The sequence below is a fragment of the Oncorhynchus gorbuscha genome, unplaced genomic scaffold (genome assembly GCF_021184085.1).
Source record: "Oncorhynchus gorbuscha isolate QuinsamMale2020 ecotype Even-year unplaced genomic scaffold, OgorEven_v1.0 Un_scaffold_960, whole genome shotgun sequence".
Lineage (NCBI taxonomy): Eukaryota > Metazoa > Chordata > Actinopteri > Salmoniformes > Salmonidae > Oncorhynchus > Oncorhynchus gorbuscha.
The window spans coordinates 170,001-197,099 of record NW_025745895.1 but is presented as its reverse complement, the minus strand read 5'-3'; the positions used below and the strand labels follow the sequence as shown (position 1 = coordinate 197,099).

At 50.1% G+C, this 27,099-nt stretch overlaps 1 protein-coding gene across 2 annotated transcripts in view; it reads right to left on the bottom strand.

The window, feature by feature from the left end:
• LOC124020869 (transmembrane anterior posterior transformation protein 1 homolog) overlaps positions 1–27,099 on the bottom strand; it is a 32,708-nt gene that overhangs the window by 1,650 nt on the left and 3,959 nt on the right. Inside the window, exons 2-14 of one of the 2 annotated variants that reach the window (XM_046336167.1) lie at positions 23,239–23,369; positions 20,196–20,314; positions 19,148–19,310; positions 16,754–16,889; positions 14,675–14,772; positions 13,848–13,917; positions 12,986–13,066; positions 8,968–9,077; positions 4,374–4,433; positions 4,192–4,260; positions 3,355–3,413; positions 2,646–2,664; positions 1,414–1,576 (exon numbers count right to left, since the gene is read on the bottom strand). In XM_046336167.1, the coding sequence (XP_046192123.1) occupies positions 1,414–1,576; positions 2,646–2,664; positions 3,355–3,413; positions 4,192–4,260; positions 4,374–4,433; positions 8,968–9,077; positions 12,986–13,066; positions 13,848–13,917; positions 14,675–14,772; positions 16,754–16,889; positions 19,148–19,310; positions 20,196–20,314; positions 23,239–23,369 (1,278 nt within the window). Of the gene's footprint in view, positions 1–1,413; positions 1,578–2,645; positions 2,665–3,336; positions 3,414–4,191; positions 4,261–4,373; positions 4,434–8,967; positions 9,078–12,985; positions 13,067–13,847; positions 13,918–14,674; positions 14,773–16,753; positions 16,890–19,147; positions 19,311–20,195; positions 20,315–23,238; positions 23,370–27,099 lie in introns of both variants that reach the window. The other variant, XM_046336166.1, reaches the window with a different exon arrangement.

Sequence of the window (27,099 nt, the reverse complement as noted above, 5' to 3'; positions counted from 1 at the left end):
ACCTGGAGGGGTGGTGTGTGTGTGTTACCTGGAGGGGTGGTGTGTGTGTGTTACCTGGAGGGGTGGTGTGTGTGTGTTACCTGGAGGGGTGGTGTGTGTTACCTGGAGGGGTGGTGTGTGTGTTACCTGGAGGGGTGGTGTGTGTGTTACCTGGAGGGGTGGTGTGTGTTACCTGGAGGGGTGGTGTGTGTGTTACCTGGAGGGGTGGTGTGTGTGTTACCTGGAGGGGTGGTGTGTGTGTTACCTGGAGGGGTGGTGTGTGTTACCTGGAGGGGTGGTGTGTGTTACCTGGAGGGGTGGTGTGTGTTACCTGGAGGGGTGGTGTGTGTTACCTGGAGGGGTGGTGTGTGTGTTACCTGGAGGGGTGGTGTGTGTTACCTGGAGGGGTGGTGTGTGTTACCTGGAGGGGTGGTGTGTGTTACCTGGAGGGGTGGTGTGTGTTACCTGGAGGGGTGGTGTGTGTTACCTGGAGGGGTGGTGTGTGTTACCTGGAGGGGTGGTGTGTGTGTTACCTGGAGGGGTGGTGTGTGTTACCTGGAGGGGTGGTGTGTGTGTTACCTGGAGGGGTGGTGTGTGTGTTACCTGGAGGGGTGGTGTGTGTTACCTGGAGGGGTGGTGTGTTACCTGGAGGGGTGGTGTGTTTACCTGGAGGGGTGGTGTGTGTTACCTGGAGGGGTGGTGTGTGTTACCTGGAGGGGTGGTGTGTGTTACCTGGAGGGGTGGTGTGTGTGTTACCTGGAGGGGTGGTGTGTGTTACCTGGAGGGGTGGTGTGTGTTACCTGGAGGGGTGGTGTGTGTTACCTGGAGGGGTGGTGTGTTACCTGGAGGGGTGGTGTGTGTTACCTGGAGGGGTGGTGTGTTACCTGGAGGGGTGGTGTGTGTTACCTGGAGGGGTGGTGTGTGTTACCTGGAGGGGTGGTGTGTGTTACCTGGAGGGGTGGTGTGTGTTACCTGGAGGGGTGGTGTGTTACCTGGAGGGGTGGTGTGTGTGTTACCTGGAGGGGTGGTGTGTGTGTTACCTGGAGGGGTGTGGTGTGTGTGTTACCTGGAGGGGTGGTGTGTTACCTGGAGGGGTGGTGTGTGTTACCTGGGGGGGTGGTGTGTGTGTTACCTGGAGGGGTGGTGTGTGTTACCTGGAGGGGTGGTGTGTGTTACCTGGAGGGGTGGTGTGTGTGTTACCTGGAGGGGTGGTGTGTGTGTTACCTGGAGGGGTGGTGTGTGTGTTACCTGGAGGGGTGGTGTGTGTGTTACCTGGAGGGGTGGTGTGTGTTACCTGGAGGGGTGGTGTGTGTTACCTGGAGGGGTGGTGTGTGTTACCTGGAGGGGTGGTGTGTGTGTTACCTGGAGGGGTGGTGTGTGTGTTACCTGGAGGGGTGGTGTGTGTGTTACCTGGAGGGGTGGTGTGTGTGTTACCTGGAGGGGTGGTGTGTGTGGGTCTGTGTGCTCTAGAGTTGGAGCGGCTGGAGGCAGCAGAGGGGGGAGACTGGAACAGCTTCTCCTCCATATTGGCTTCTTTGACGAACACACAGGAAGTCCCCAGCAACACAATACTGTTCAGTACCTTCAGAGAGATCATCCTACACACACACACACACACACACACACACACACACACACACACACACACACACACACACACACACACACACACACACACACACACACACACACACACACACACACACACATAGTTAAAGACCCCATCATCCCAGAGCTGGACAACAGACCCCATCAGACCAGAGCTGGACAACAGACCCCATCAGACCAGAGCTGGACAACAGACCCCATCAGACCAGAGCTGGACAACAGACCCCATCAGACCAGAGCTGGACAACAGACCCCATCAGACCAGAGCTGGACAACAGACCCCATCAGACCAGAGCTGGACAACAGACCCCATCAGACCAGAGCTGGACAACAGACCCCATCAGACCAGAGCTGGACAACAGACCCCATCAGACCAGAGCTGGACAACAGACCCCATCAGACCAGAGCTGGACAACAGACCCCATCAGACCAGAGCTGGACAACAGACCCCATCAGACCAGAGCTGGACAACAGACCCCATCAGACCAGAGCTGGACAACAGACCCCATCATACCAGAGCTGGACAACAGACCCCATCAGACCAGAGCTGGACAACAGACCCCATCAGACCAGAGCTGGACAACAGACCCCATCAGACCAGAGCTGGACAACAGACCCCATCAGACCAGAGCTGGACAACAGACCCCATCATACCAGAGCTGGGTGATACGGACAACAGACCCCATCAGACCAGAGCTGGACAACAGACCCCATCAGACCAGAGCTGGACAACAGACCCCATCAGACCAGAGCTGGACAACAGACCCCATCAGACCAGAGCTGGACAAAATACACACCACCAGAAATTGACCCATTTTGCTCGACAACGATAAATACAAGATTTCATTTTTTATTTAATTTTCACCTCAAATGGCGTCCTCATCTTAGTGACATACTGTCCTCATCTTAGTGACATACTGCAGATAGAGAGAGGTTTAATTTCCTCAGTAGAGTTGAGAAATACCTCTCTTCCTTCACGAGGCCCACCTGATATTGGACAGAAGTGGTCGTTTAGGACCCTAGGGGCCACTAGGGGGCCTTTTAAAATGGTGTTTTACCCCCAGGTAGAAGAGAAGACATCTTACCCCCAGGTAAAAGAGAAGACATCTTACCCCCAGGTAGAAGAGAAGACATCTTACCCCAGGTAGAATAGAAGACATCTTACCCCCAGGTAGAAGAGAAGGTGTCTTACCCCCAGGTAGAAGAGAAGGTGTCTTACCCCCAGGTAGAAGAGAAGGTGTCTTACCCCCAGGTAGAAGAGAAGGTGTCTTACCCCCAGGTAGAAGAGAAGATGTCTTAACCCCAGGTAGAAGAGAAGACGTCTTACCCCCAGGTAGAAGAGAAGGTGTCTTACCCCCAGGTAGAAGAGAAGACGTCTTACCCCAGGTAGAATAGAAGACATCTTACCCCCAGTTAGAAGAGAAGGTGTCTTACCCCCAGGTAGAAGAGAAGGTGTCTTACCCCCAGGTAGAAGAGAAGGTGTCTTACCCCCAGGTAGAAGAGAAGGTGTCTTAACCCCAGGTAGAATAGAAGACATCTTACCCCCAGGTAGAAGAGAAGACATCTTACCCCAGGTAGAAGAGGTGTCTTAACCCCAGGTAGAAGAGAAGACATCTTACCCCAGGTAGAAGAGAAGACATCTTACCCCAGGTAGAAGAGAAGACATCTTACCCCAGGTAGAAGAGAAGACATCTTACCCCAGGTAGAAGAGAAGACATCTTACCCCAGGTAGAAGAGAAGACATCTTACCCCAGGTAGAAGAGAAGAACACACATGAAGGAGAGAGATCCCTGGATCTTCACTGAGCTGGTCACCACCCTGATCAACTGAAACAGACACACACACACCAATATCCCTGTCAATAATAACCCTGTCTCCTCACCCAGACCTGGGATCAATATCAGCCTAATCAATAATAACCCTGTCTCCTCCCCCAGAACTGGGTTCAATATCAGCCTAATCAATAATAACCCTGTCTCCTCCCCCAGACCTGGGTTCAATATCAACACCAGCCTAATCAATAATAACCCTGTCTCCTCCCTGCAGACCCACCCTTAATGAGCTGTAATACTAGTTGAAACCAGGCCTGCAGACCCAGCCTTAAAGAGCTGTAATACTAGTTGAACCCAGGTCTGTAGACCCACCCTTAAAGAGCTGTAATACTAGTTGAACCCAGGTCTGCAGACCCAGCCTTAAAGAGCTGTAATACTAGTTGAACCCAGGCCTGCAGACCCAGCCTTAAAGAGCTGTAATACTAGTTGAACCCAGGCCTGCAGACCCAGCCTTAAATAGCTCTAATACTAGTTGAACTCAGGCCTGTAGACCCAGCCTTAAAGAGCTGTAATACTAGTTGAACCCAGGCCTGCAGACCCAGCCTTAAAGAGCTGTAATACTAGTTGAACCCAGGTCTGTAGACCCACCCTTAAAGAGCTGTAATACTAGTTGAACCCAGGTCTGCAGACCCAGCCTTAAAGAGCTGTAATACTAGTTGAACCCAGGCAGACCCAGCCTTAAAGAGCTGTAATACTAGTTGAACCCAGGCAGACCCAGCCTTAAAGAGCTGTAATACTAGTTGAACCCAGGCAGACCCAGCCAGTCTCTTACCAGCAGAGCTAAAGGCAGTGGAATGAAGCCCATTCTCCTGGAGACTGAGTCACTGTAGTCTGTATAGGCCTGGTAAACAAACACACACCATATGAACAATGACCAACTCATCAGTAAATCAATACAATATATTCAATTATCAATAATCATCGTCATCATCAATATTCATGTTTAAATCTTACGTTTTTCTGTCTGCTGCTGACGAGGTCAAACGCCAGGCTGGCGCGGTACTCCCAGTAGACCTGATGACATGGATGAGGTAAACAGATGAGCTCTAATATATCGGCACCCTGGATGAGGTAAACAGATGAGCTCTAATATATCGGCACCCTGGATGAGGTAAACAGATGAGCTCTAATATATCGGCACCATGGATGAGGTAAACAGATGAGCTCTAATATATCGGCACCCTGGATGAGGTAAACAGATGAGCTCTAATATATCGGCACCCTGGATGTGGTAAACAGATGAGCTCTAATATATCGGCACCCTGGATGAGGTAAACAGATGAGCTCTAATATATCGGCACCCTGGATGAGGTAAACAGATGAGCTCTAATATATCGGCACCCTGGATGAGGTAAACAGATGAGCTCTAATATATCGGCACCCTGGATGAGGTAAACAGATGAGCTCTAATATATCGGCACCCTGGATGAGGTAAACAGATGAGCTCTAATATATCGGCACCCTGGATGAGGTAAACAGATGAGCTCTAATATATCGGCACCCTGGATGAGGTAAACAGATGAGCTCTAATATATCGGCACCCTGGATGAGGTAAACAGATGAGCTCTAATATATCGGCACCCTGGATGAGGTAAACAGATGAGCTCTAATATATCGGCACCCTGGATGAGGTAAACAGATGAGCTCTAATATATCGGCACCCTGGATGAGGTAAACAGATGAGCTCTAATATATCGGCACCCTGGATGAGGTAAACAGATGAGCTCTAATATATCGGCACCCTGGATGAGGTAAACAGATGAGCTCTAATATATTGGCACCCTGGATGAGGTAAACAGATGAGCTCTAATATATTGGCACCCTGGATGAGGTAAACAGATGAGCTCTAATATATCGGCACCCTGGATGTGGTAAACAGATGAGCTCTAATATATCGGCACCCTGGATGAGGTAAACAGATGAGCTCTAATATATCGGCACCCTGGATGAGGTAAACAGATGAGCTCTAATATATCGGCACCCTGGATGTGGTAAACAGATGAGCTCTAATATATCGGCACCCTGGATGAGGTAAACAGATGAGCTCTAATATATCGGCACCCTGGATGAGGTAAACAGATGAGCTCTAATATATCTGACTGAATGTTTATTTTAACCCAGCTGTCACGATCGTCTAATGAATTAAGGCGCATCGTGAAAGGATTTCCACGTTTTTATTAAATGAAACTCACAAAATCACAGGCATCAACACAAAAAACAAGATCCCACAAAAACCCAGTGGGGAAAATGGCTGCCTAAATATGATCCCCAATCAGAGACAACGATAGACAGCTGCTTCTGATTAGGAACCATACCAGGCCAACACAAAAACTAGAGTAACCACCCTAGTCACCTAACCAAATGACAGAATAAAAGGCTCTCTAAGGTCAGGGCGTGACACCTGTAGACACACCCCCAGGAGAGGACGGGGGGAGGGACGGACGGACACTTACGTCTGCAGTGATGTCGTTATACTAACCCTAAACCACACCCCCAGGAGAGGACGGAGGGAGGGAGGGAGGGAGACTTACGTCTACAGTGATGTCGTTATACTAACCCTAAACCCCACCCCCAGGAGAGGACTGAGGGAGGGAGGGAGGGAGGGGGGGAAACTTACGTCTGCAGTGATGTCGTTATACTAACCCTAAACCCCACCCCCAGGAGAGGACGGGGGGAGGGACGGACGGACACTTACGTCTACAGTGATGTCGTTATACTAACCCTAAACCCCACCCCCAGGAGAGGACTGAGGGAGGGAGGGAGGGAGGGAGGGAGGGAGGGGGGAAACTTACGTCTGCAGTGATGTCGTTATACTAACCCTAAACCCCACCCCCAGGAGAGGTGTGAGGGAGGGAGGGAGACTTACGTCTACAGTGATGTCGTTATACTAACCCTAAACCCCACCCCCAGGAGAGGACGGACGGAGGGAGGGAGGGAGGGACACTTACGTCTACAGTGATGTCGTTATACTAACCCTAAACCACACCCCCAGGAGAGGACGGAGGGAGGGAGGGAGGGAGACTTACGTCTACAGTGATGTCGTTATACTAACCCTAAACCCCACCCCCAGGAGAGGACGGACGGAGGGAGGGAGGGAGACTTACGTCTACAGTGATGTCGTTATACTAACCCTAAACCACACCCCCAGGAGAGGTGTGAGGGAGGGAGGGAGGGACACTTACGTCTACAGTGATGTCGTTATACTAACCCTAAACCACACCCCCAGGAGAGGTGTGAGGGAGGGAGGGAGGGACACTTACGTCTACAGTGATGTCGTTATACTAACCCTAAACCACACCCCCAGGAGAGGACGGAGTGAGGGAGGGAGGGAGGGACGGAGGGAGGGACACTTACGTCTACAGTGATGTCGTTATACTAACCCTAAACCACACCCCCAGGAGAGGACGGAGGGAGGGAGGGACGGAGGGAGGGAGACTTACGTCTACAGTGATGTCGTTATACTAAGCCTAAACCCCACCCCCAGGAGAGGACGGAGGGAGGGAGGGAGGGAGGGAGGGAGGGAGGGAGGGAGGGAGGGACACTTACGTCTACAGTGATGTCGTTATACTAACCCTAAACCACACCCCCAGGAGAGGACGGAGGGAGGGACGGAGGGAGGGAGGGAGACTTACGTCTACAGTGATGTCGTTATACTAACCCTAAACCACACCCCCAGGAGAGGACGGAGGGAGGGAGGGAGGGAGACTTACGTCTACAGTGATGTCGTTATACTAACCCTAAACCACACCCCCAGGAGAGGACGGAGGGAGGGAGGGAGACTTACGTCTGCAGTGATGTCGTTATACTAACCCTAAACCACACCCCCAGGAGAGGACGGAGGGAGGGAGGGAGGGACGGAGACTTACGTCTACAGTGATGTCGTTATACTAACCCTAAACCACACCCCCAGGAGAGGACGGAGGGAGGGAGGGAGGGACGGAGACTTACGTCTACAGTGATGTCGTTATACTAACCCTAAACCCCACCCCCAGGAGAGGACGGAGGGAGGGAGGGAGGGAGGGACGGAGACTTACGTCTACAGTGATGTCGTTATACTAACCCTAAACCACACCCCCAGGAGAGGACGGACGGAGGGAGGGAGGGAGGGACGGAGACTTACGTCTACAGTGATGTCGTTATACTAACCCTAAACCACACCCCCAGGAGAGGACGGAGGGAGGGAGGGAGGGAGACTTACGTCTGCAGTGATGAAGTTATACTAACCCTAAACCACACCCCCAGGAGAGGACGGAGGGAGGGAGGGAGGGAGACTTACGTCTACAGTGATGTCATTATACTAACCCTAAACCACACCCCCAGGAGAGGACGGAGGGAGGGAGGGAGGGACGGAGACTTACGTCTACAGTGATGTCGTTATACTAACCCTAAACCCCACCCCCAGGAGAGGACGGAGGGAGGGAGGGAGGGAGACTTACGTCTGCAGTGATGTCGTTATACTAACCCTAAACCACACCCCCAGGAGAGGACGGAGGGAGGAAGGGAGACTTACGTCTACAGTAATGTCGTTATACTAACCCTAAACCACACCCCCAGGAGAGGACGGAGGGAGGGAGGGAGGGAGACTTACGTCTACAGTAATGTCGTTATACTAACCCTAAACCACACCCCCAGGAGAGGACGGAGGGAGGGAGGGAGGGAGGGAGACTTACGTCTGCAGTGATGTCGTTATACTAACCCTAAACCACACCCCCAGGAGAGGACGGAGGGAGGGAGGGAGGGAGGGAGACTTACGTCTACAGTGATGTCGTTATATTAACCCTAAACCCCACCCCCAGGAGAGGACGGAGGGAGGGAGGGAGGGAGACTTACGTCTACAGTGATGTCGTTATACTAACCCTAAACCCCACCCCCAGGAGAGGACGGAGGGAGGGAGGGAGGGAGGGAGGGACGGAGCGAGGGAGGGAGACTTACGTCTACAGTGATGTCGTTATACTAACCCTAAACCCCACCCCCAGGAGAGGACGGAGGGAGGGAGGGAGGGAGACTTACGTCTACAGTGATGTCGTTATACTAACCCTAAACCACACCCCCAGGAGAGGACGGAGGGAGGGAGGGAGACTTACGTCTACAGTGATGTCGTTATACTAACCCTAAACCCCACCCCCAGGAGAGGACGGAGGGAGGGAGGGAGACTTACGTCTACAGTGATGTCGTTATACTAACCCTAAACCCCACCCCCAGGAGAGGACGGAGGGAGGGAGGGAGACTTACGTCTACAGTGATGTCGTTATACTAACCCTAAACCCCACCCCCAGGAGAGGACGGAGGGAGGGAGGGAGGGAGACTTACGTCTACAGTGATGTCGTTATACTAACCCTAAACCACACCCCCAGGAGAGGACGGAGGGAGGGAGGGAGGGAGGGAGACTTACGTCTACAGTGATGTCGTTATACTAACCCTAAACCACACCCCCAGGAGAGGACGGAGGGAGGGAGGGAGGGAGACTTACGTCTACAGTGATGTCGTTATACTAACCCTAAACCACACCCCCAGGAGAGGACGGAGGGAGGGAGGGAGGGACACTTACGTCTGCAGTGATGTCGTTAAACTTGGTGATGAAGGCGTGCTTCACGACATCCACGGTAACCTCAGACGCTATCACCATGACGACGTCAGGAAACAGCACCCACAGGTGGTCTGTCATTAGAAATCACATCAAATCAAATTAACCGATCAGTACGTTATCAATACATCACTAATCAATAATGAAATCATCAGTATATTATCAATACAACACTAATCATTCATATTAACCGATCAGTACATTATCAATACAACACTAATCAATAATGAAATCATCAGTACATTATCAATACAACACTAATCATTCATATTAACCGATCAGTACATTATCAATACAACACTAATCATTCATATTAACCGATCAGTACATTATCAATACAACACTAATCATTCATATTAACCGATCAGTACATTATCAATACAACACTAATCATTCATATTAACCGATCAGTACATTATCAATACAACACTAATCATTCATATTAACCGATCAGTACATTATCAATACATCACTAATCATTCATATTAACCGATCAGGAAATGATCAGAACATTATTAATACATCACTACATCATACAACACTAATCATATTAACTAATCAATCAATAACATCAGCGATTGAAACATTTTCAATACAGACACCATTCATATTAACGATACATTATCAATACAACACTAATCATTCATATTAGGCCATCAGGTTTAGCCTTATCACCCTCTCATCTAGCCATTAATACTTCAGCGATTGAAACATTTTCAATACAGACACCCAGTCGATACCCAGCCTTATCACCCTCTCAGCTAGCCACCTTTAGCCTTATCACCCTCTCAGCCCACCTTTAGCCTTATCACCCTCTCAGCTAGCCACCTTAGCCTTATCACCCTCTCAGCTGGCCCACCCTCTCAGCTAGCCTTATCACCCTCTCAGCTAGCCACCTGGCCACCTTTAGCCTTATCACCCTCTCAGCTGGCCGCCTTTAGCCTTATCACCCTCTCAGCTAGCCACCTGACCCACCTTTAGCCTTATCACCCTCTCAGCTAGCCACCTTATCACCCTGGCCACCTTTAGCCTTATCACCCTCTCAGCTGGCCACCTTTAGCCTTATCACCCTCTCATCTAGCCACCTTTAGCCTTATCACCCTTATCAGCTAGCCACCTTTAGCCTTATCACCCTCTCAGCTAGCCACCCTTTAGCCTTATCACCCTCTCAGCTGGCCCACCTTTAGCCTTATCACCCTCTCAGCTAGCCCTTTAGCCTTATCACCCTCTCAGCTGGCCCCACCTTTAGCCTTATCACCCTCTCAGCTAGCCACCTGGCCCACCTTTAGCCTTATCACCCTCTCAGCTGGCCACCTTTAGCCTTATCACCCTCTCAGCTGGCCGCCTTTAGCCTTATCACCCTCTCAGATAGCCTTATCACCCTCTCAGCTATCCACCTGGCCCACCTTTAGCCTTATCACCCTCTCAGCTGGCCACCTTTAGCCTTATCACCCTCTCAGCTGGCCACCTGGCCCACCTTTAGCCTTATCACCCTCTCAGCTAGCCACCTGACCCACCTTTAGCCTTATCACCCTCTCAGCTAGCCACCTGGCCCACCTTTAGCCTTATCACCCTCTCAGCTAGCCACCTGGCCCACCTTTAGCCTTATCACCCTCTCAGCTGACCCACCTTTAGCCTTATCACCCTCTCAGCTGACCCACCTTTAGCCTTATCACCCTCTCAGCTAGCCGCCTGGCCCACCTTTAGCCTTATCACCCTCTCAGCTTGCAGCCTGGCCCACCTTTAGCCTTATCACCCTCTCAGCTGACCCACCTTTAGCCTTATCACCCTCTCAGCTAGCCGCCTGGCCCACCTTTAGCCTTATCACCCTCTCAGCTGGCCACCTGGCCACCTTTAGCCTTACCAATAGACCACCCTCTCAGCTAGCTACCTGGCCCACCTTTAGCCTTATCACCCTCTCAGCTAGCCACCTGGCCACCTTTAGCCTTATCACCCTCTCAGCTATCCACCTGGCCACCTTTAGCCTTATCACCCTCTCAGCTGGCCACCTTTAGCCTTATCACCCTCTCAGCTAGCTACCTGGCCCACCTTTAGCCTTATCACCCTCTCAGCTAGCTACCTGGCCACCTTTAGCCTTATCACCCTCTCAGCTATCCACCTGGCCCACCTTTAGCCTTATCACCCTCTCAGCTGGCCACCTTTAGCCTTATCACCCTCTCAGACCACCTTTAGCCTTATCACCCTCTCAGCTATCCACCTGGCCCACCTTTAGCCTTATCACCCTCTCAGCTGGCCACCTTTAGCCTTATCACCCTCTCAGCTGGCCACCTGACCTTTAGACAGACCTTTAGCCTTATCACCCTCTCAGCTACCACCTGGCCCACCTTTAGATCACCCTCTCAGAGCCACAGGCCCACCTTTAGCCTTATCACCCTCTCAGCTGACCCACCTTTAGCCTTATCACCCTCTCAGCTGACCCACCTTTAGAGCTAGCAGCCTTATCACCCTCTCAGCTTGCAGCCTGGCCCACCTTTAGCCTTATCACCCTCTCAGCTGACCCACCTTTAGCCTTATCACCCTCTCAGCTAGCCGCCTGGCCCACCTTTAGCCTTATCACCCTCTCAGCTGGCCACCTGGCCACCTTTAGCCTTACCAATAGACCACCCTCTCAGCTAGCTACCTGGCCCACCTTTAGCCTTATCACCCTCTCAGCTAGCCACCTGGCCACCTTTAGCCTTATCACCCTCTCAGCTATCCACCTGGCCAGTGCCTTAACCCTCTCAGCTGGCCACCTTTAGCCTTATCACCCTCTCAGCTAGCTACCTGGCCCACCTTTAGCCTTATCACCCTCTCAGCTAGCTACCTGGCCACCTTTAGCCTTATCACCCTCTCAGCTATCCACCTGGCCCACCTTTAGCCTTATCACCCTCTCAGCTGGCCACCTTTAGCCTTATCACCCTCTCAGCTGGCCACCTTTAGCCTTATCACCCTCTCAGCTATCCACCTGGCCCACCTTTAGCCTTATCACCCTCTCAGCTGGCCACCTTTAGCCTTATCACCCTCTCAGGGCCACCTGGCCCACCTTTAGCCTTATCACCTCAGCTAGCCACCTGACCCACCTTTAGCCTTATCACCCTCTCAGCTAGCCACCTGGCCCACCTTTAGCCTTATCACCCTCTCAGCTAGCCACCTGGCCCACCTTTAGCCTTATCACCCTCTCAGCTGACCCACCTTTAGCCTTATCACCCTCTCAGCTGACCCACCTTTAGCCTTATCACCCTCTCAGCTAGCCGCCTGGCGCACCTTTAGATCACCCTCTCAGCTTGCAGCCTGGCCCACCTTTAGCCTTATCACCCTCTCAGCTGACCCACCTTTAGCCTTATCACCCTCTCAGCTAGCCGCCTGGCCCACCTTTAGCCTTATCACCCTCTCAGCTGGCCACCTGGCCACCTTTAGCCTTACCAATAGACCACCCTCTCAGCTAGCTACCTGGCCCACCTTTAGCCTTATCACCCTCTCAGCTAGCCACCTGGCCACCTTTAGCCTTATCACCCTCTCAGCTATCCACCTGGCCACCTTTAGCCTTATCACCCTCAGCTGGCCACCTTTAGCCTTATCACCCTCTCAGCTAGCTACCTGGCCCACCTTTAGCCTTATCACCCTCTCAGCTAGCTACCTGGCCACCTTTAGCCTTATCACCCTCTCAGCTATCCACCTGGCCCACCTTTAGCCTTATCACCCTCTCAGCTGGCCACCTTTAGCCTTATCACCCTCTCAGCTGGCCACCTTTAGCCTTATCACCCTCTCAGAGATGGGGGAGAATAGCCTTATCACCCTCTCAGCTGGCCACCTTTAGCCTTATCACCCTCTCAGCTGGCCACCTTTAGCCAGGGAGAGAGAGCCAGCCAGCCAGCCAGCCAATAGACAGAGACAGACAGACAGACAGACAGACAGACAGACAGACAGACAGACAGACAGACAGACAGACAGACAGACAGACAGACAGACAGACAGTAGTTACCAGGATTCCATGAGAACTGCTCCATGTTCCGTAGACAGACAATGAGTAACAGAACATAGTTAGTGAACCTCTCCTTTATGTCTGTGGAGAGAGAGAGGGAGGAGGGGATAGAGAGAGAAGGGGAGAGAGAGAAAGAGAGAGATGGGGGAGGAGGGGAGAGGAGATGTAATAGGTGGGGTGATGGAATGAAAGAGATGGGGGAGAATAGGAGAGAGGGGGGTGATAGAGGGAGAGAGAGAGAGCGAGAATAGGAGAGAGAGGGTGGGGTGATGGAATGAAAGAGATGGGGGGAGAATAAGAGAGAGGGGGTGATAGAGGGAGAGAGAGAGAGCGAGAATAGGAGAGAGAGGGTGGGGTGATGGAATGAAAGAGATGGGGGAGAATAAGAGAGAGGGGGGTGATAGAGGGAGAGAGCGAGAATAGAGAGAGAGGGAGGGAGGGCGGGTGGGTGGGGCGATAGAGGGAGAGGGGGGAAGAGGGGTGGGGTGATAGAGAGAGGGGAAGAGGGGAGAGAAGAGCAGAATTACTGTTATATTTACCTCAATAACAACACAGGTGGAATAAAAATGTTTTAATGTCAGAATATGACCACCAGGGTTAGAGAGGTCAGGGGTCAGAGAGAGGCGCCAAGGGGTCAGAGAGAGGCGCCAAGGGGTCAGAGGTCAGGGGTAGTTATACTCACCACTGTTAGACATCTGAAAGAGGTTGTTAGAGGTCAGAGGTTAGAGGTCAAGGGTAGTTAGGTCTGAGAGGTTGTTAGAGGTCAAGGGTTAGAGGTCAGGGGTTTATACTCACCACTGTTAGACATCTGAAAGAGGTTGTTAGAGGTCAAGGGTTAGAGGTCAGGGGTAGTTATACTCACCACTGTTAGACATCTGAAAGAGGTTGTTCTTCTCAAACTTCTTAAACACACTTCCTTTGATCTCCACGAACTACAGAGAAACACAACAGTCACTGATCTGGGTGGGTGTCTCAGTGTGTGTGTGTGTGTGTGTGTGTGTGTGTGTGTGTGTGTGTGTGTGTGTGTGTGTGTGTGTGTGTGTGTGTGTGTGTGTGTGTGTGTGTGTGTGTGTGTGTGTGTGTGTGTGTGTGTCTCAGTGTGTGTGTGTCTCAGTGTGTGTGTGTCTCAGTGTGTGTGTGTGTCTCAGTGTGTGTGTGTCTCAGTGTGTGTGTGTCTCAGTGTGTCTCAGTGTGTGTGTGTCTCAGTGTGTGTGTGTCTCAGTGTGTGTGTGTCTCAGTGTGTGTGTGTCTCAGTGTGTGTGTGTCTCAGTGTGTGTGTGTCTCAGTGTGTGTGTGTCTCAGTGTGTGTGTGTGTCTCAGTGTGTGTGTGTCTCAGTGTGTGTGTGTCTCAGTGTGTGTGTGTCTCAGTGTGTGTGTGTCTCAGTGTGTGTGTGTGTGTGTCTCAGTGTGTGTGTGTGTCTCAGTGTGTGTGTGTGTCTCAGTGTGTGTGTGTGTCTCAGTGTGTGTGTGTCTCAGTGTGTGTGTCTCAGTGTGTGTGTGTCTCAGTGTGTGTGTGTCTCAGTGTGTGTGTGTCTCAGTGTGTATGTGTGTGTGTGTCTCAGTGTGTGTGTGTGTGTGTGTGTGTGTGTCTCAGTGTGTGTGTGTGTGTGTGTGTGTGTCTCAGTGTGTGTGTGTGTGTGTGTGTGTGTGTGTGTCTCAGTGTGTGTCTCAGTGTGTGTGTGGACTCACGTTGTTTGACATCATGATGGTGAGGAGAGACTTGTTGTGAGAGTTGAAGGCAACGTTCAGGGTAGTGGCCTGGACCATGATGAGGATAGCATGAAGAACTGACACACACTCAGGAAAACAATCTGATAGACACACACACACACACACACACACACACACACACACACACACACACACACACACACACACACACACACACACACACACACACACACACACACACACACACACACACCCCCCATGAGGAAGTGAGGTACAACTCCTATACCGTCTCTCTTTAGGTTCAGTAAGGATACAGACAGGAAGTGGGTTACAACTACTATACAGTCTCTCTTTAGGTTCATTAAGTAAGGTACAGACAGGAAGTGGGTTACAACTCCTATACCGTCTCTCTTTAGGTTCAGTAAGTAAGGATACAGACAGGAAGTGGGTTACAACAACTATACCGTCTCTCTTTAGGTTCAGTAGGTAAGGATACAGACAGGAAGTGGGTTACAACTACTATACAGTCTCTCTTTAGGTTCAGTAGGTAAGGATACAGACAGGAAGTGGGTTACAACTACTATACAGTCTCTCTTTAGGTTCAGTAAGGATACAGACAGGAAGTGGGTTACAACTCCTATACCGTCTCTCTTTAGGTTCAGTAAGTAAGGATACAGACAGGAAGTGGGTTACAACTCCTATACCGTCTCTCTTTAGGTTCAGTAGGTAAGGATACAGACAGGAAGTGGGTTACAACTCCTATACCGTCTCTCTTTAGGTTCAGTAGGTAAGGATACAGACAGGAAGTGGGTTACAACAACTATACCGTCTCTCTTTAGGTTCAGTAGGTAAGGATACAGACAGGAAGTGGGTTACAACTACTATACAGTCTCTCTTTAGGTTCAGTAAGGATACAGACAGGAAGTGGGTTACAACTCCTATACCGTCTCTCTTTAGGTTCAGTAAGGAAACAGACAGGAAGTGGGTTACAACTCCTATACCGTCTCTCTTTAGGTTCAGTAAGTAAGGATACAGACAGGAAGTGAGAGACAACTCCTATACCGTCTCTCTTTAGGTTCAGTAAGGATACAGACAGGAAGTGAGAGACAACTACTATACCGTCATACAGACATATAGAACAGCCATGAGGAAGTGAGGAACCACTCCTAACTGAGCTCTCTTCTTCTCTTTAGGTTGAGTAAGGATACAGACAGGAAGTGGGTTACAACTACTATACCGTCTCTCTTTAGGTTCAGTAAGGATACAGACAGGAAGTGAGGAACAACTCCTAACTGAGCTCTCCTCTTCTCTTTAGGTTCAGTAAGGATACAGACAGGAAGTGAGGAACCACTCCTATATGAGCTCTCTTCTTCTCTTTAGGTTCAGTAAGGATACAGACATATAGAACAGCCATGAGGAAGTGAGGAACCACTCCTATATGAGCTCTCTTCTTCTCTTTAGGTTCAGTAAGGATACAGACAGGAAGTGAGGTACAACTCCTACACCGTCTCTCTTTAGGTTCAGTAAGGATACAGACAGGAAGTGAGGAACAACTCCTAACTGAGCTCTTCTTCTCTTTAGGTTCAGTAAGGATACAGACAGGAAGTGAGGAACAACTCCTAACTGAGCTCTTCTTCTCTTTAGGTTCAGTAAGGATACAGACAGGAAGTGAGGAACAACTCCTAACTGAGCTCTCTTCTTCTCTTTAGGTTCAGTAAGGATACAGACAGGAAGTGAGGAACCACTCCTATATGAGCTCTCTTCTTCTCTTTAGGTTCAGTAAGGATACAGACATATAGAACAGCCATGAGGAAGTGAGGAACAACTCCTAACTGAGCTCTCTTCTTCTCTTTAGGTTCAGTAAGGATTCAGACATATAGAACAGCCATGAGGAAGTGAGGAACAACTCCTAACTGAGCTCTCTTCTTCTCTTTAGGTTCAGTAAGGATACAGACAGGAAGTGAGGAACAACTCCTAACTGAGCTCTCCTCTTCTCTTTAGGTTCAGTAAGGATACAGACATATAGAACAGCCATGAGGAAGTGAGGAACCACTCCTAACTGAGCTCTCCTCTTCTCTTTAGGTTCAGTAAGGATACAGACATATAGCACAGCCATGAGGAAGTGAGGAACCACTCCTATATGAGCTCTCTTCTTCTCTTTAGGTTCTGTAGCAGTCCAGTAGAGAGCGTCCAGAATGTCCTGACCAAACGAAGAGAACAGCCTGTCTGCAACCTGCAGGGAACACACACACACACACACACACACACACACACACACACACACACACACACACACACACACACACACACACACACACACACACACACACACACACACACACACACACACACACACACACACACACACACACACACACACACACACACACACACACGGTTAGTCGGCTGTGCGTGTGTGTCTCAGTGTAAAGCTGCAGGTACAGGTGAGGTGTTAAAAGCTGCAGGTAGAGGTGAGGTGTTAAAAGCTGCAGGTAGAGGTGAGGTCTTAAAAGCTGCAGGTAGAGGTGAGGTATTAAAAGCTGCAAGTAGAGGTGAGGTATTACAAGCTGCATGTATAGGTGAGGTATTAAAAGCTGCAGGTACAGGTGAGGTATTAAAAGCTGCAGGTAGAGGTGAGGTCTTAAAAGCTGCAAGTAGAGGTGAGGTATTACAAGCTGCATGTATAGGTGAGGTATTAAAAGCTGCAGGTAGAGGTGAGGTCTTAAAAGCTGCAAGTAGAGGTGAGGTATTACAAGCTGCATGTATAGGTGAGGTATTAAAAGCTGCAGGTACAGGTGAGGTATTAAAAGCTGCAGGTACAGGTGAGGTATTAAAAGCTGCAGGTAGAGGTGAGGTCTTAAAAGCTGCAGGTAGAGGTGAGGTATTAAAAGCTGCAGGTAGAGGTGAGGTATTAAAAGCTGCAAGTAGAGGTGAGGTATTACAAGCTGCATGTATAGGTGAGGTATTAAAAGCTGCAGGTACGGGTGAGGTATTAAAAGCTGCAGGTAGAGGTGAGGTATTAAAAGCTGCAGGTAGAGGTGAGGTATTAAAAGCTGCAAGTAGAGGTGAGGTATTAAAAGCTGCAGGTAGAGGTGAGGTATTAAAAGCTGCAGGTACAGGTGAGGTATTAAAAGCTGCAGGTAGAGGTGAGGTATTAAAAGCTGCAGGTAGAGGTGAGGTATTAAAAGCTGCAGGTAGAGGTGAGGTATTACAAGCTGCATGTATAGGTGAGGTATTAAAAGCTGCAGGTACAGGTGAGGTATTAAAAGCTGCAGGTACAGGTGAGGTATTAAAAGCTGCAGGTAGAGGTGAGGTATTACAAGCTGCATGTATAGGTGAGGTATTAAAAGCTGCAGGTACAGGTGAGGTATTAAAAGCTGCAGGTATGAGGTATTAAAAGCTGCAGGTAGAGGTGAGGTCTTAAAAGCTGCAGGTAGAGGTGAGGTATTAAAAGCTGCAGGTAGAGGTGAGGTATTAAAAGCTGCAAGTAGAGGTGAGGTATTACAAGCTGCATGTATAGGTGAGGTATTAAAAGCTGCAGGTACGGGTGAGGTATTAAAAGCTGCAGGTAGAGGTGAGGTATTAAAAGCTGCAGGTAGAGGTGAGGTATTAAAAGCTGCAAGTAGAGGTGAGGTATTAAAAGCTGCAGGTAGAGGTGAGGTATTAAAAGCTGCAGGTACAGGTGAGGTATTAAAAGCTGCAGGTAGAGGTGAGGTATTAAAAGCTGCAGGTACGGGTGAGGTATTGAAAGCAGCAGGTTCAGCTGAGGTATTAAAAGCTGCAGGTAGAGGTGAGGTATTAAAAGCTGCAGGTACGGGTGAGGTATTAAAAGCTGCAAGTAGAGGTGAGGTATTACAAGCTGCATGTATAGGTGAGGTATTAAAAGCTGCAGGTACGGGTGAGGTATTAAAAGCTGCAGGTAGAGGTGAGGTATTAAAAGCTGCAAGTAGAGGTGAGGTATTAAAAGCTGCAGGTAGAGGTGAGGTATTAAAAGCTGCAGGTACAGGTGAGGTATTAAAAGCTGCAGGTAGAGGTGAGGTATTAAAAGCTGCAGGTACGGGTGAGGTATTGAAAGCAGCAGGTTCAGCTGAGGTATTAAAAGCTGCAGGTAGAGGTGAGGTATTAAAAGCTGCAGGTACGGGTGAGGTATTAAAAGCTGCAGGTAGCAGTTACCTCTAGATAATATAGAGTTTGATGACGGACTGTCCTCTGATAAGGTGATACATCATGCTGTAATCTCAGTGCGTTACCTCCAGCATGTTGTAGATAATATATAGTTTGATGACAGACTGTTCTCTGATAAGGTGATACATCATGCTGTAATCTCAGTGTGTTACCTCTAGATAATATAGAGTTTGATGACAGACTGTTCTCTGATCAGGTGATACATCATGCTGTAATCTCAGTGTGTTACCTCTAGATAATATAGAGTTTGATGACAGACTGTCCTCTGATAAGGTGATACATCATGCTGTAATCTCAGTGTGTTACCTCCAGCATGTTGTAGATAATATAGAGTTTGATGACGGACTGTCCTCTGATAAGGTGATACATCATGCTGTAGTCCACGTAGCTCATCATGACGTAACACAACACCACGATGACACCCTTCAACACATCACAGACCTGGGCTGGCTGGAGGAGAGGAGACCCACTGTGGAGGAGAGGAGAGAGAGAAGAGTTAGCATGATGACACCCTTCAACACATCACAGACCTGGGCTGGAGGAGAGGAGAGAGAGAAGAGTTAGCATGATGACACCCTTCAACACATCACAGACCTGGGCTGGAGGAGAGGAGAGAGAGAAGAGTTAGCATGATGTTACCTCAGACCACAGCAGGGTAGGGTCAGTAGTCTGATGAGGTGTGTGTAGGTGTGTTACCTCAGACCACAGCAGGGTAGGGTCAGTAGTCTGATGAGGTGTGTGTAGGTGTGTTACCTCAGACCACAGCAGGGTAGGGTCAGTAGTCTGATGAGGTGTGTTACCTCAGACCACAGCAGGGTAGGGTCAGTAGTCTGATGAGGTGTGTGTAGGTGTGTTACCTCAGACCACAGCAGGGTAGGGTCAGTAGTCTGATGAGGTGTGTGTAGGTGTGTTACCTCAGACCACAGCAGGGTAGGGTCAGTAGTCTGATGAGGTGTGTGTAGGTGTGTTACCTCAGACCACAGCAGGGTAGGGTCAGTAGTCTGATGAGGTGTGTTACCTCAGACCACAGCAGGGTAGGGTCAGTAGTCTGATGAGGTGTGTGTAGGTGTGTTACCTCAGACCACAGCAGGGTAGGGTCAGTAGTCTGATGAGGTGTGTTACCTCAGACCACAGCAGGGTAGGGTCAGTAGTCTGATGAGGTGTGTGTAGGTGTGTTACCTCAGACCACAGCAGGGTAGGGTCAGTAGTCTGATGAGGTGTGGGTCAGTAGGTGTGTTACCTCAGACCACAGCAGGGTAGGGTCAGTAGTCTGATGAGGTGTGTGTAGGTGTGTTACCTCAGACCACAGCAGGGTAGGGTCAGTAGTCTGATGAGGTGTGTGTAGGTGTTTTACCTCAGACCACAGCAGGGTAGGGTCAGTAGGTGGACGAGGGCCAGTAGGACTCTGAGAGGCAGCAGGGTGAACACGTACAGGAAGGCATCCAGACACAGGAAGAACCCAAACAGCATCAACTACACAGAGAGACAGTTTATATCACTATGGTGACTGTTTATATCACTACGGTGACTGTTTATATCACTATGGTGACTGTTTATATCACTACGGTGACTGTTTATATCACTATGGTGACTGTTTATATCACTACGGTGACTGTTTATATCACTACGGTGACTGTTTATATCACTATGGTGACTGTTTATATCACTACGGTGACTGTTTATATCACTATGGTGACTGTTTATATCACTACGGTGACTGTTTATATCACTATGGTGACTGTTTATATCACTATGGTGACTGTTTATATCACTACGGTGACTGTTTATATCACTATGGTGACTGTTTATATCACTATGGTGACTGTTTATATCACTATGGTGACTGTTTATATCACTATGGTGACTGTTTATATCACTATGGTGACTGTTTATATCACTACGGTGACTGTTTATATCACTACGGTGACTGTTTATATCACTACGGTGACTGTTTATATCACTACGGTGACTGTTTATATCACTATGGTGACTGTTTATATCACTATGGTGACTGTTTATATCACTACGGTGACTGTTTATATCACTACAGTGACTGTTTATATCACTACGGTGACTGTTTATATCACTACGGTGACTGTTTATATCACTACGGTGACTGTTTATATCACTATGGTGACTGTTTATATCACTATGGTGACTGTTTATATCACTTACAGCATCAACTACACAGAGAGACAGTTTATATCACTATGGTGACTGTTTATATCACTACGGTGACTGTTTATATCACTATGGTGACTGTTTATATCACTACGGTGACTGTTTATATCACTATGGTGACTGTTTATATCACTACGGTGACTGTTTATATCACTATGGTGACTGTTTATATCACTACGGTGACTGTTTATATTACTATGGTGACTGTTTATATCACTATGGTGACTGTTTATATCACTACGGTGACTGTTTATATCACTATGGTGACTGTTTATATCACTACGGTGACTGTTTATATCACTACGGTGACTGTTTATATCACTATGGTGACTGTTTATATCACTACGGTGACTGTTTATATCACTACGGTGACTGTTTATATTACTATGGTGACTGTTTATATCACTATGGTGACTGTTTATATCACTACGGTGACTGTTTATATCACTATGGTGACTGTTTATATCACTATGGTGACTGTTTATATCACTATGGTGACTGTTTATATCACTATGGTGACTGTTTATATCACTTACAGCATCAACTACACAGAGAGACAGTTTATATCACTATGGTGACTGTTTATATCACTACGGTGACTGTTTATATCACTACGGTGACTGTTTATGTCACTATGGTGACTGTTTATATCACTATGGTGACTGTTTATATCACTATGGTGACTGTTTATATCACTACGGTGACTGTTTATATCACTACGGTGACTGTTTATATCACTATGGTGACTGTTTATGTCACTATGGTGACTGTTTATATCACTATGGTGACTGTTTATATCACTATGGTGACTGTTTATATCACTATGGTGACTGTTTATATCACTACGGTGACTGTTTATATCACTATGGTGACTGTTTATATCACTATGGTGACTGTTTATATCACTATGGTGACTGTTTATATCACTATGGTGACTGTTTATATCACTTACAGCATCAACTACACAGAGAGACAGTTTATATCACTATGGTGACTGTTTATATCACTACGGTGACTGTTTATATCACTACGGTGACTGTTTATATCACTACGGTGACTGTTTATATCACTATGGTGACTGTTTATATCACTATGGTGACTGTTGCCTTATAAATGTAATCACGCTTCCCAATAGGGGGAGGAAGAGTGAGAGGAGGGGGCAGGAAGAGAGACAGGATGGGAGGGGGAAGAGTGGGAGGAGAGGGCAGGAAGAGAGGGACGAGGGGGCAGGAAGAGAGGGAGGAGGGGGACAGGAAGAGAGGGTGGAGGGGGCAAGAAGAGTGGGAGGAGGAAGAGTGGGAGGAGGAAGAGTGGGAGGAGGGGGAGGAGGAGAGGGCAGGAAGAGTGGGAGGAGGAAGAGTGGGAGGAGGGGGACAGGAAGAGAGGGAGGAGGGGGCAGGAAGAGAGGGAGGAGGAGGGGGCAGGAAGAGCGGGAGGAGAGGGAGGGTGGGCAGGAGGAGAGGGAGGAGGGGGAGGAAGATATCAGGAGGGGGCAGGAAGAGAGGGAGGAGGGGGCTGGAAGATGGGAGGAGGGGGCAGGAAGAGTGGGAGGAAGAGGGGGCAGGAAGAGCGGGAGGAGAGGGAGGACTGGGCAGGAGGAGAGGGAGGAGGGGGCAGGAAGAGAGGGAGAGGGGGCAGGAAGAGTGGGAGGAGGGGACAGGAAGAGTGGGAGGAGGGGGAGGAAGATAGGGAGGAGGGGACAGGAAGAGTGGGAGGAAGAGGGGTCAGGAAGATCGGGCGGAGGGGGCAGGAAGAGTGGGAGGAAGAAGGGCGGGAGGAGTTTAGGAGGAAGGGCGGTGAGGGGGAGGAAGAGCGGTGAGGAGGGGGGAGGAAGAGCGGGAGGAGGGGGAGGAAGAGTGGGAGGGAGGGGGAGGAAGATCGGGAGGAGGGGGAGGGGGGAGGAAGAGTGGGAGGGAGGGGGAGGAAGAGCGGGAGGAGGGGGAGGAAGAGTGGGAGGGAGGGGGAGGAAGACGGGAGGAGGGGGGAGGAAGAGCGGGAGGAGGGGGGAGGAAGATCGGGAGGGGGAGGAAGTGTGGGAGGAGGGGAGGAAGTGTGGGAGGAGGGGGAGGAAGAGTCAGGAGGGTGACTGTGTTATATCACTGTGTGTGTGTGTGTGTGTGTGGTGTGTGTGTGTGTGTGTGTGTGTGTGTGTGTGTGTATGTGTGTGTGTGTGTGTGTGTGTGTGTGTGTGTGTGTGTGTGTGTGTGTGTGTGTACCTTCTCTAGTTCCTTGGGGATCCGGAGGCAGGTATAGACCCTCTCTCGTCTCTCTGTGTATTTAGCCTCATTGTGTTCCAGGAAGTATCCTCGGGTCAGCTCCGCCCCCATGAACCTCGCTAGGGACAGATCTACACACACACACACACACACACACACACACACACACACACACACACACACACACACACACACACACACACACACACACACACACACACACACACACACACATCAATCCGTCTATCTCAATCTGTCCACACTGCTCCTCAATCTGTCCACACTGCTCCTCAATCTGTCCACACTGCTCCCCAATCTGTCCACACTGCTCCTCAATCTGTCCACACCTCACCCCAATCTGTCCACACTGCCCCTCAATCTGTCCACACTGCTCCTCAATCTGTCCACACTGCCCCTCAATCTGTCCACACTGCTCCTCAATCTGTCCACACTGCCCTCAATCTGTCCACACTGCCCCTCAATCTGTCCACACTGCTCCTCAATCTGTCCACACTGCTCCTCAATCTGTCCACACTGCTCCTCAATCTGTCCACACTGCTCCTCAATCTGTCCACACTGCCCCTCAATCTGTCCACACTGCTCCTCAATCTGTCCACACTCACCCCAATCTGTCCACACTGCTCCTCAATCTGTCCACACTGCCCCTCAATCTGTCCACACTGCTCCACACTGCTCCTCAATCTGTCCACACTGCTCCTCAATCTGTCCACACTGCTCCTCAATCTGTCCACACTGCTCCTCAATCTGTCCACACTGCCCTCAATCTGTCCACACTGCTCCACACTGCTCCTCAATCTGTCCACACTGCTCCACACTGCTCCTCAATCTGTCCACACTGCTCCTCAATCTGTCCACACTGCCCCTCAATCTGTCCACACTGCTCCTCAATCTGTCCACACTGCTCCACACTGCTCCTCAATCTGTCCACACTGCTCCTCAATCTGTCCACACTGCTCCTCAATCTGTCCACACTGCTCCTCAATCTGTCCACACTGCTCCTCAATCTGTCCACACTGCTCCTCAATCTGTCCACACTGCTCCTCAATCTGTCCACACTGCTCCTCAATCTGTCCACACCTCACCCCAATCTGTCCACACTGCTCCTCAATCTGTCCACACTGCCCCTCAATCTGTCCACACTGCTCCTCAATCTGTCCACACTGCTCCTCAATCTGTCCACACTGCTCCACACTGCTCCTCATTCTGTCCACACTGCTCCTCAATCTGTCCACACTGCTCCTCAATCTGTCCACACTGCTCCTCAATCTGTCCACACTGCTACTCAATCTGTCCACACTGCTCCTCAATCTGTCCACACTGCCCCTCAATCTGTCCACACTGCCCTCAATCTGTCCACACTGCTCCTCAATCTGTCCACACTGCTCCACACTGCTCCTCAATCTGTCCACACTGCTCCTCAATCTGTCCACACTGCTCCTCAATCTGTCCACACTGCTCCTCAATCTGTCCACACTGCTCCTCAATCTGTCCACACTGCTCCTCAATCTGTCCACACTGCTCCTCAATCTGTCCACACTGCTCCACACTGCTCCTCAATCTGTCCACACTGCTCCTCAATCTGTCCACACTGCTCCCCAATCTGTCCACACTGCTCCTCAATCTGTCCACACCTCACCCCAATCTGTCCACACTGCCCCTCAATCTGTCCACACTGCTCCTCAATCTGTCCACACTGCCCCTCAATCTGTCCACACTGCTCCTCAATCTGTCCACACTGCTCCTCAATCTGTCCACACTGCTCCACACTGCTCCTCAATCTGTCCACACTGCTCCTCAATCTGTCCACACTGCTCCTCAATCTGTCCACACTGCTCCTCAATCTGTCCACACTGCTCCACACTGCTCCTCAATCTGTCCACACTGCTCCTCAATCTGTCCACACTGCTCCTCAATCTGTCCACACTGCTCCTCAATCTGTCCACACTGCCCCTCAATCTGTCCACACTGCTCCTCAATCTGTCCACACTGCTCCTCAATCTGTCCACACTGCCCCTCAATCTGTCCACACTGCTCCCCAATCTGTCCACACTGCTCCTCAATCTGTCCACACCTCACCCCAATCTGTCCACACTGCCCCTCAATCTGTCCACACTGCTCCTCAATCTGTCCACACTGCCCCTCAATCTGTCCACACTGCTCCTCAATCTGTCCACACTGCCCCTCAATCTGTCCACACTGCCCCTCAATCTGTCCACACTGCTCCTCAATCTGTCCACACTGCTCCTCAATCTGTCCACACTGCTCCTCAATCTGTCCACACTGCTCCTCAATCTGTCCACACTGCCCCTCAATCTGTCCACACTGCTCCTCAATCTGTCCACACCTCACCCCAATCTGTCCACACTGCTCCTCAATCTGTCCACACTGCCCCTCAATCTGTCCACACTGCTCCACACTGCTCCTCAATCTGTCCACACTGCTCCTCAATCTGTCCACACTGCTCCTCAATCTGTCCACACTGCTCCTCAATCTGTCCACACTGCCCCTCAATCTGTCCACACTGCTCCACACTGCTCCTCAATCTGTCCACACTGCTCCACACTGCTCCTCAATCTGTCCACACTGCTCCTCAATCTGTCCACACTGCCCCTCAATCTGTCCACACTGCTCCTCAATCTGTCCACACTGCTCCACACTGCTCCTCAATCTGTCCACACTGCTCCTCAATCTGTCCACACTGCTCCTCAATCTGTCCACACTGCTCCTCAATCTGTCCACACTGCTCCTCAATCTGTCCACACTGCTCCTCAATCTGTCCACACTGCTCCTCAATCTGTCCACACTGCTCCTCAATCTGTCCACACTGCTCCTCAATCTGTCCACACCTCACCCCAATCTGTCCACACTGCTCCTCAATCTGTCCACACTGCCCCTCAATCTGTCCACACTGCTCCTCAATCTGTCCACACTGCTCCTCAATCTGTCCACACTGCTCCACACTGCTCCTCATTCTGTCCACACTGCTCCTCAATCTGTCCACACTGCTCCTCAATCTGTCCACACTGCTCCTCAATCTGTCCACACTGCTACTCAATCTGTCCACACTGCTCCTCAATCTGTCCACACTGCCCCTCAATCTGTCCACACTGCCCCTCAATCTGTCCACACTGCTCCTCAATCTGTCCACACTGCTCCACACTGCTCCTCAATCTGTCCACACTGCTCCTCAATCTGTCCACACTGCTCCTCAATCTGTCCACACTGCTCCTCAATCTGTCCACACTGCTCCTCAATCTGTCCACACTGCTCCTCAATCTGTCCACACTGCTCCTCAATCTGTCCACACTGCTCCACACTGCTCCTCAATCTGTCCACACTGCTCCTCAATCTGTCCACACTGCTCCCCAATCTGTCCACACTGCTCCTCAATCTGTCCACACCTCACCCCAATCTGTCCACACTGCCCCTCAATCTGTCCACACTGCTCCTCAATCTGTCCACACTGCCCCTCAATCTGTCCACACTGCTCCTCAATCTGTCCACACTGCTCCTCAATCTGTCCACACTGCTCCACACTGCTCCTCAATCTGTCCACACTGCTCCTCAATCTGTCCACACTGCTCCTCAATCTGTCCACACTGCTCCTCAATCTGTCCACACTGCTCCACACTGCTCCTCAATCTGTCCACACTGCTCCTCAATCTGTCCACACTGCTCCTCAATCTGTCCACACTGCTCCTCAATCTGTCCACACTGCCCCTCAATCTGTCCACACTGCTCCTCAATCTGTCCACACTGCCCCTCAATCTGTCCACACTGCTCCTCAATCTGTCCACACTGCTCCTCAATCTGTCCACACTGCTCCACACTGCTCCTCAA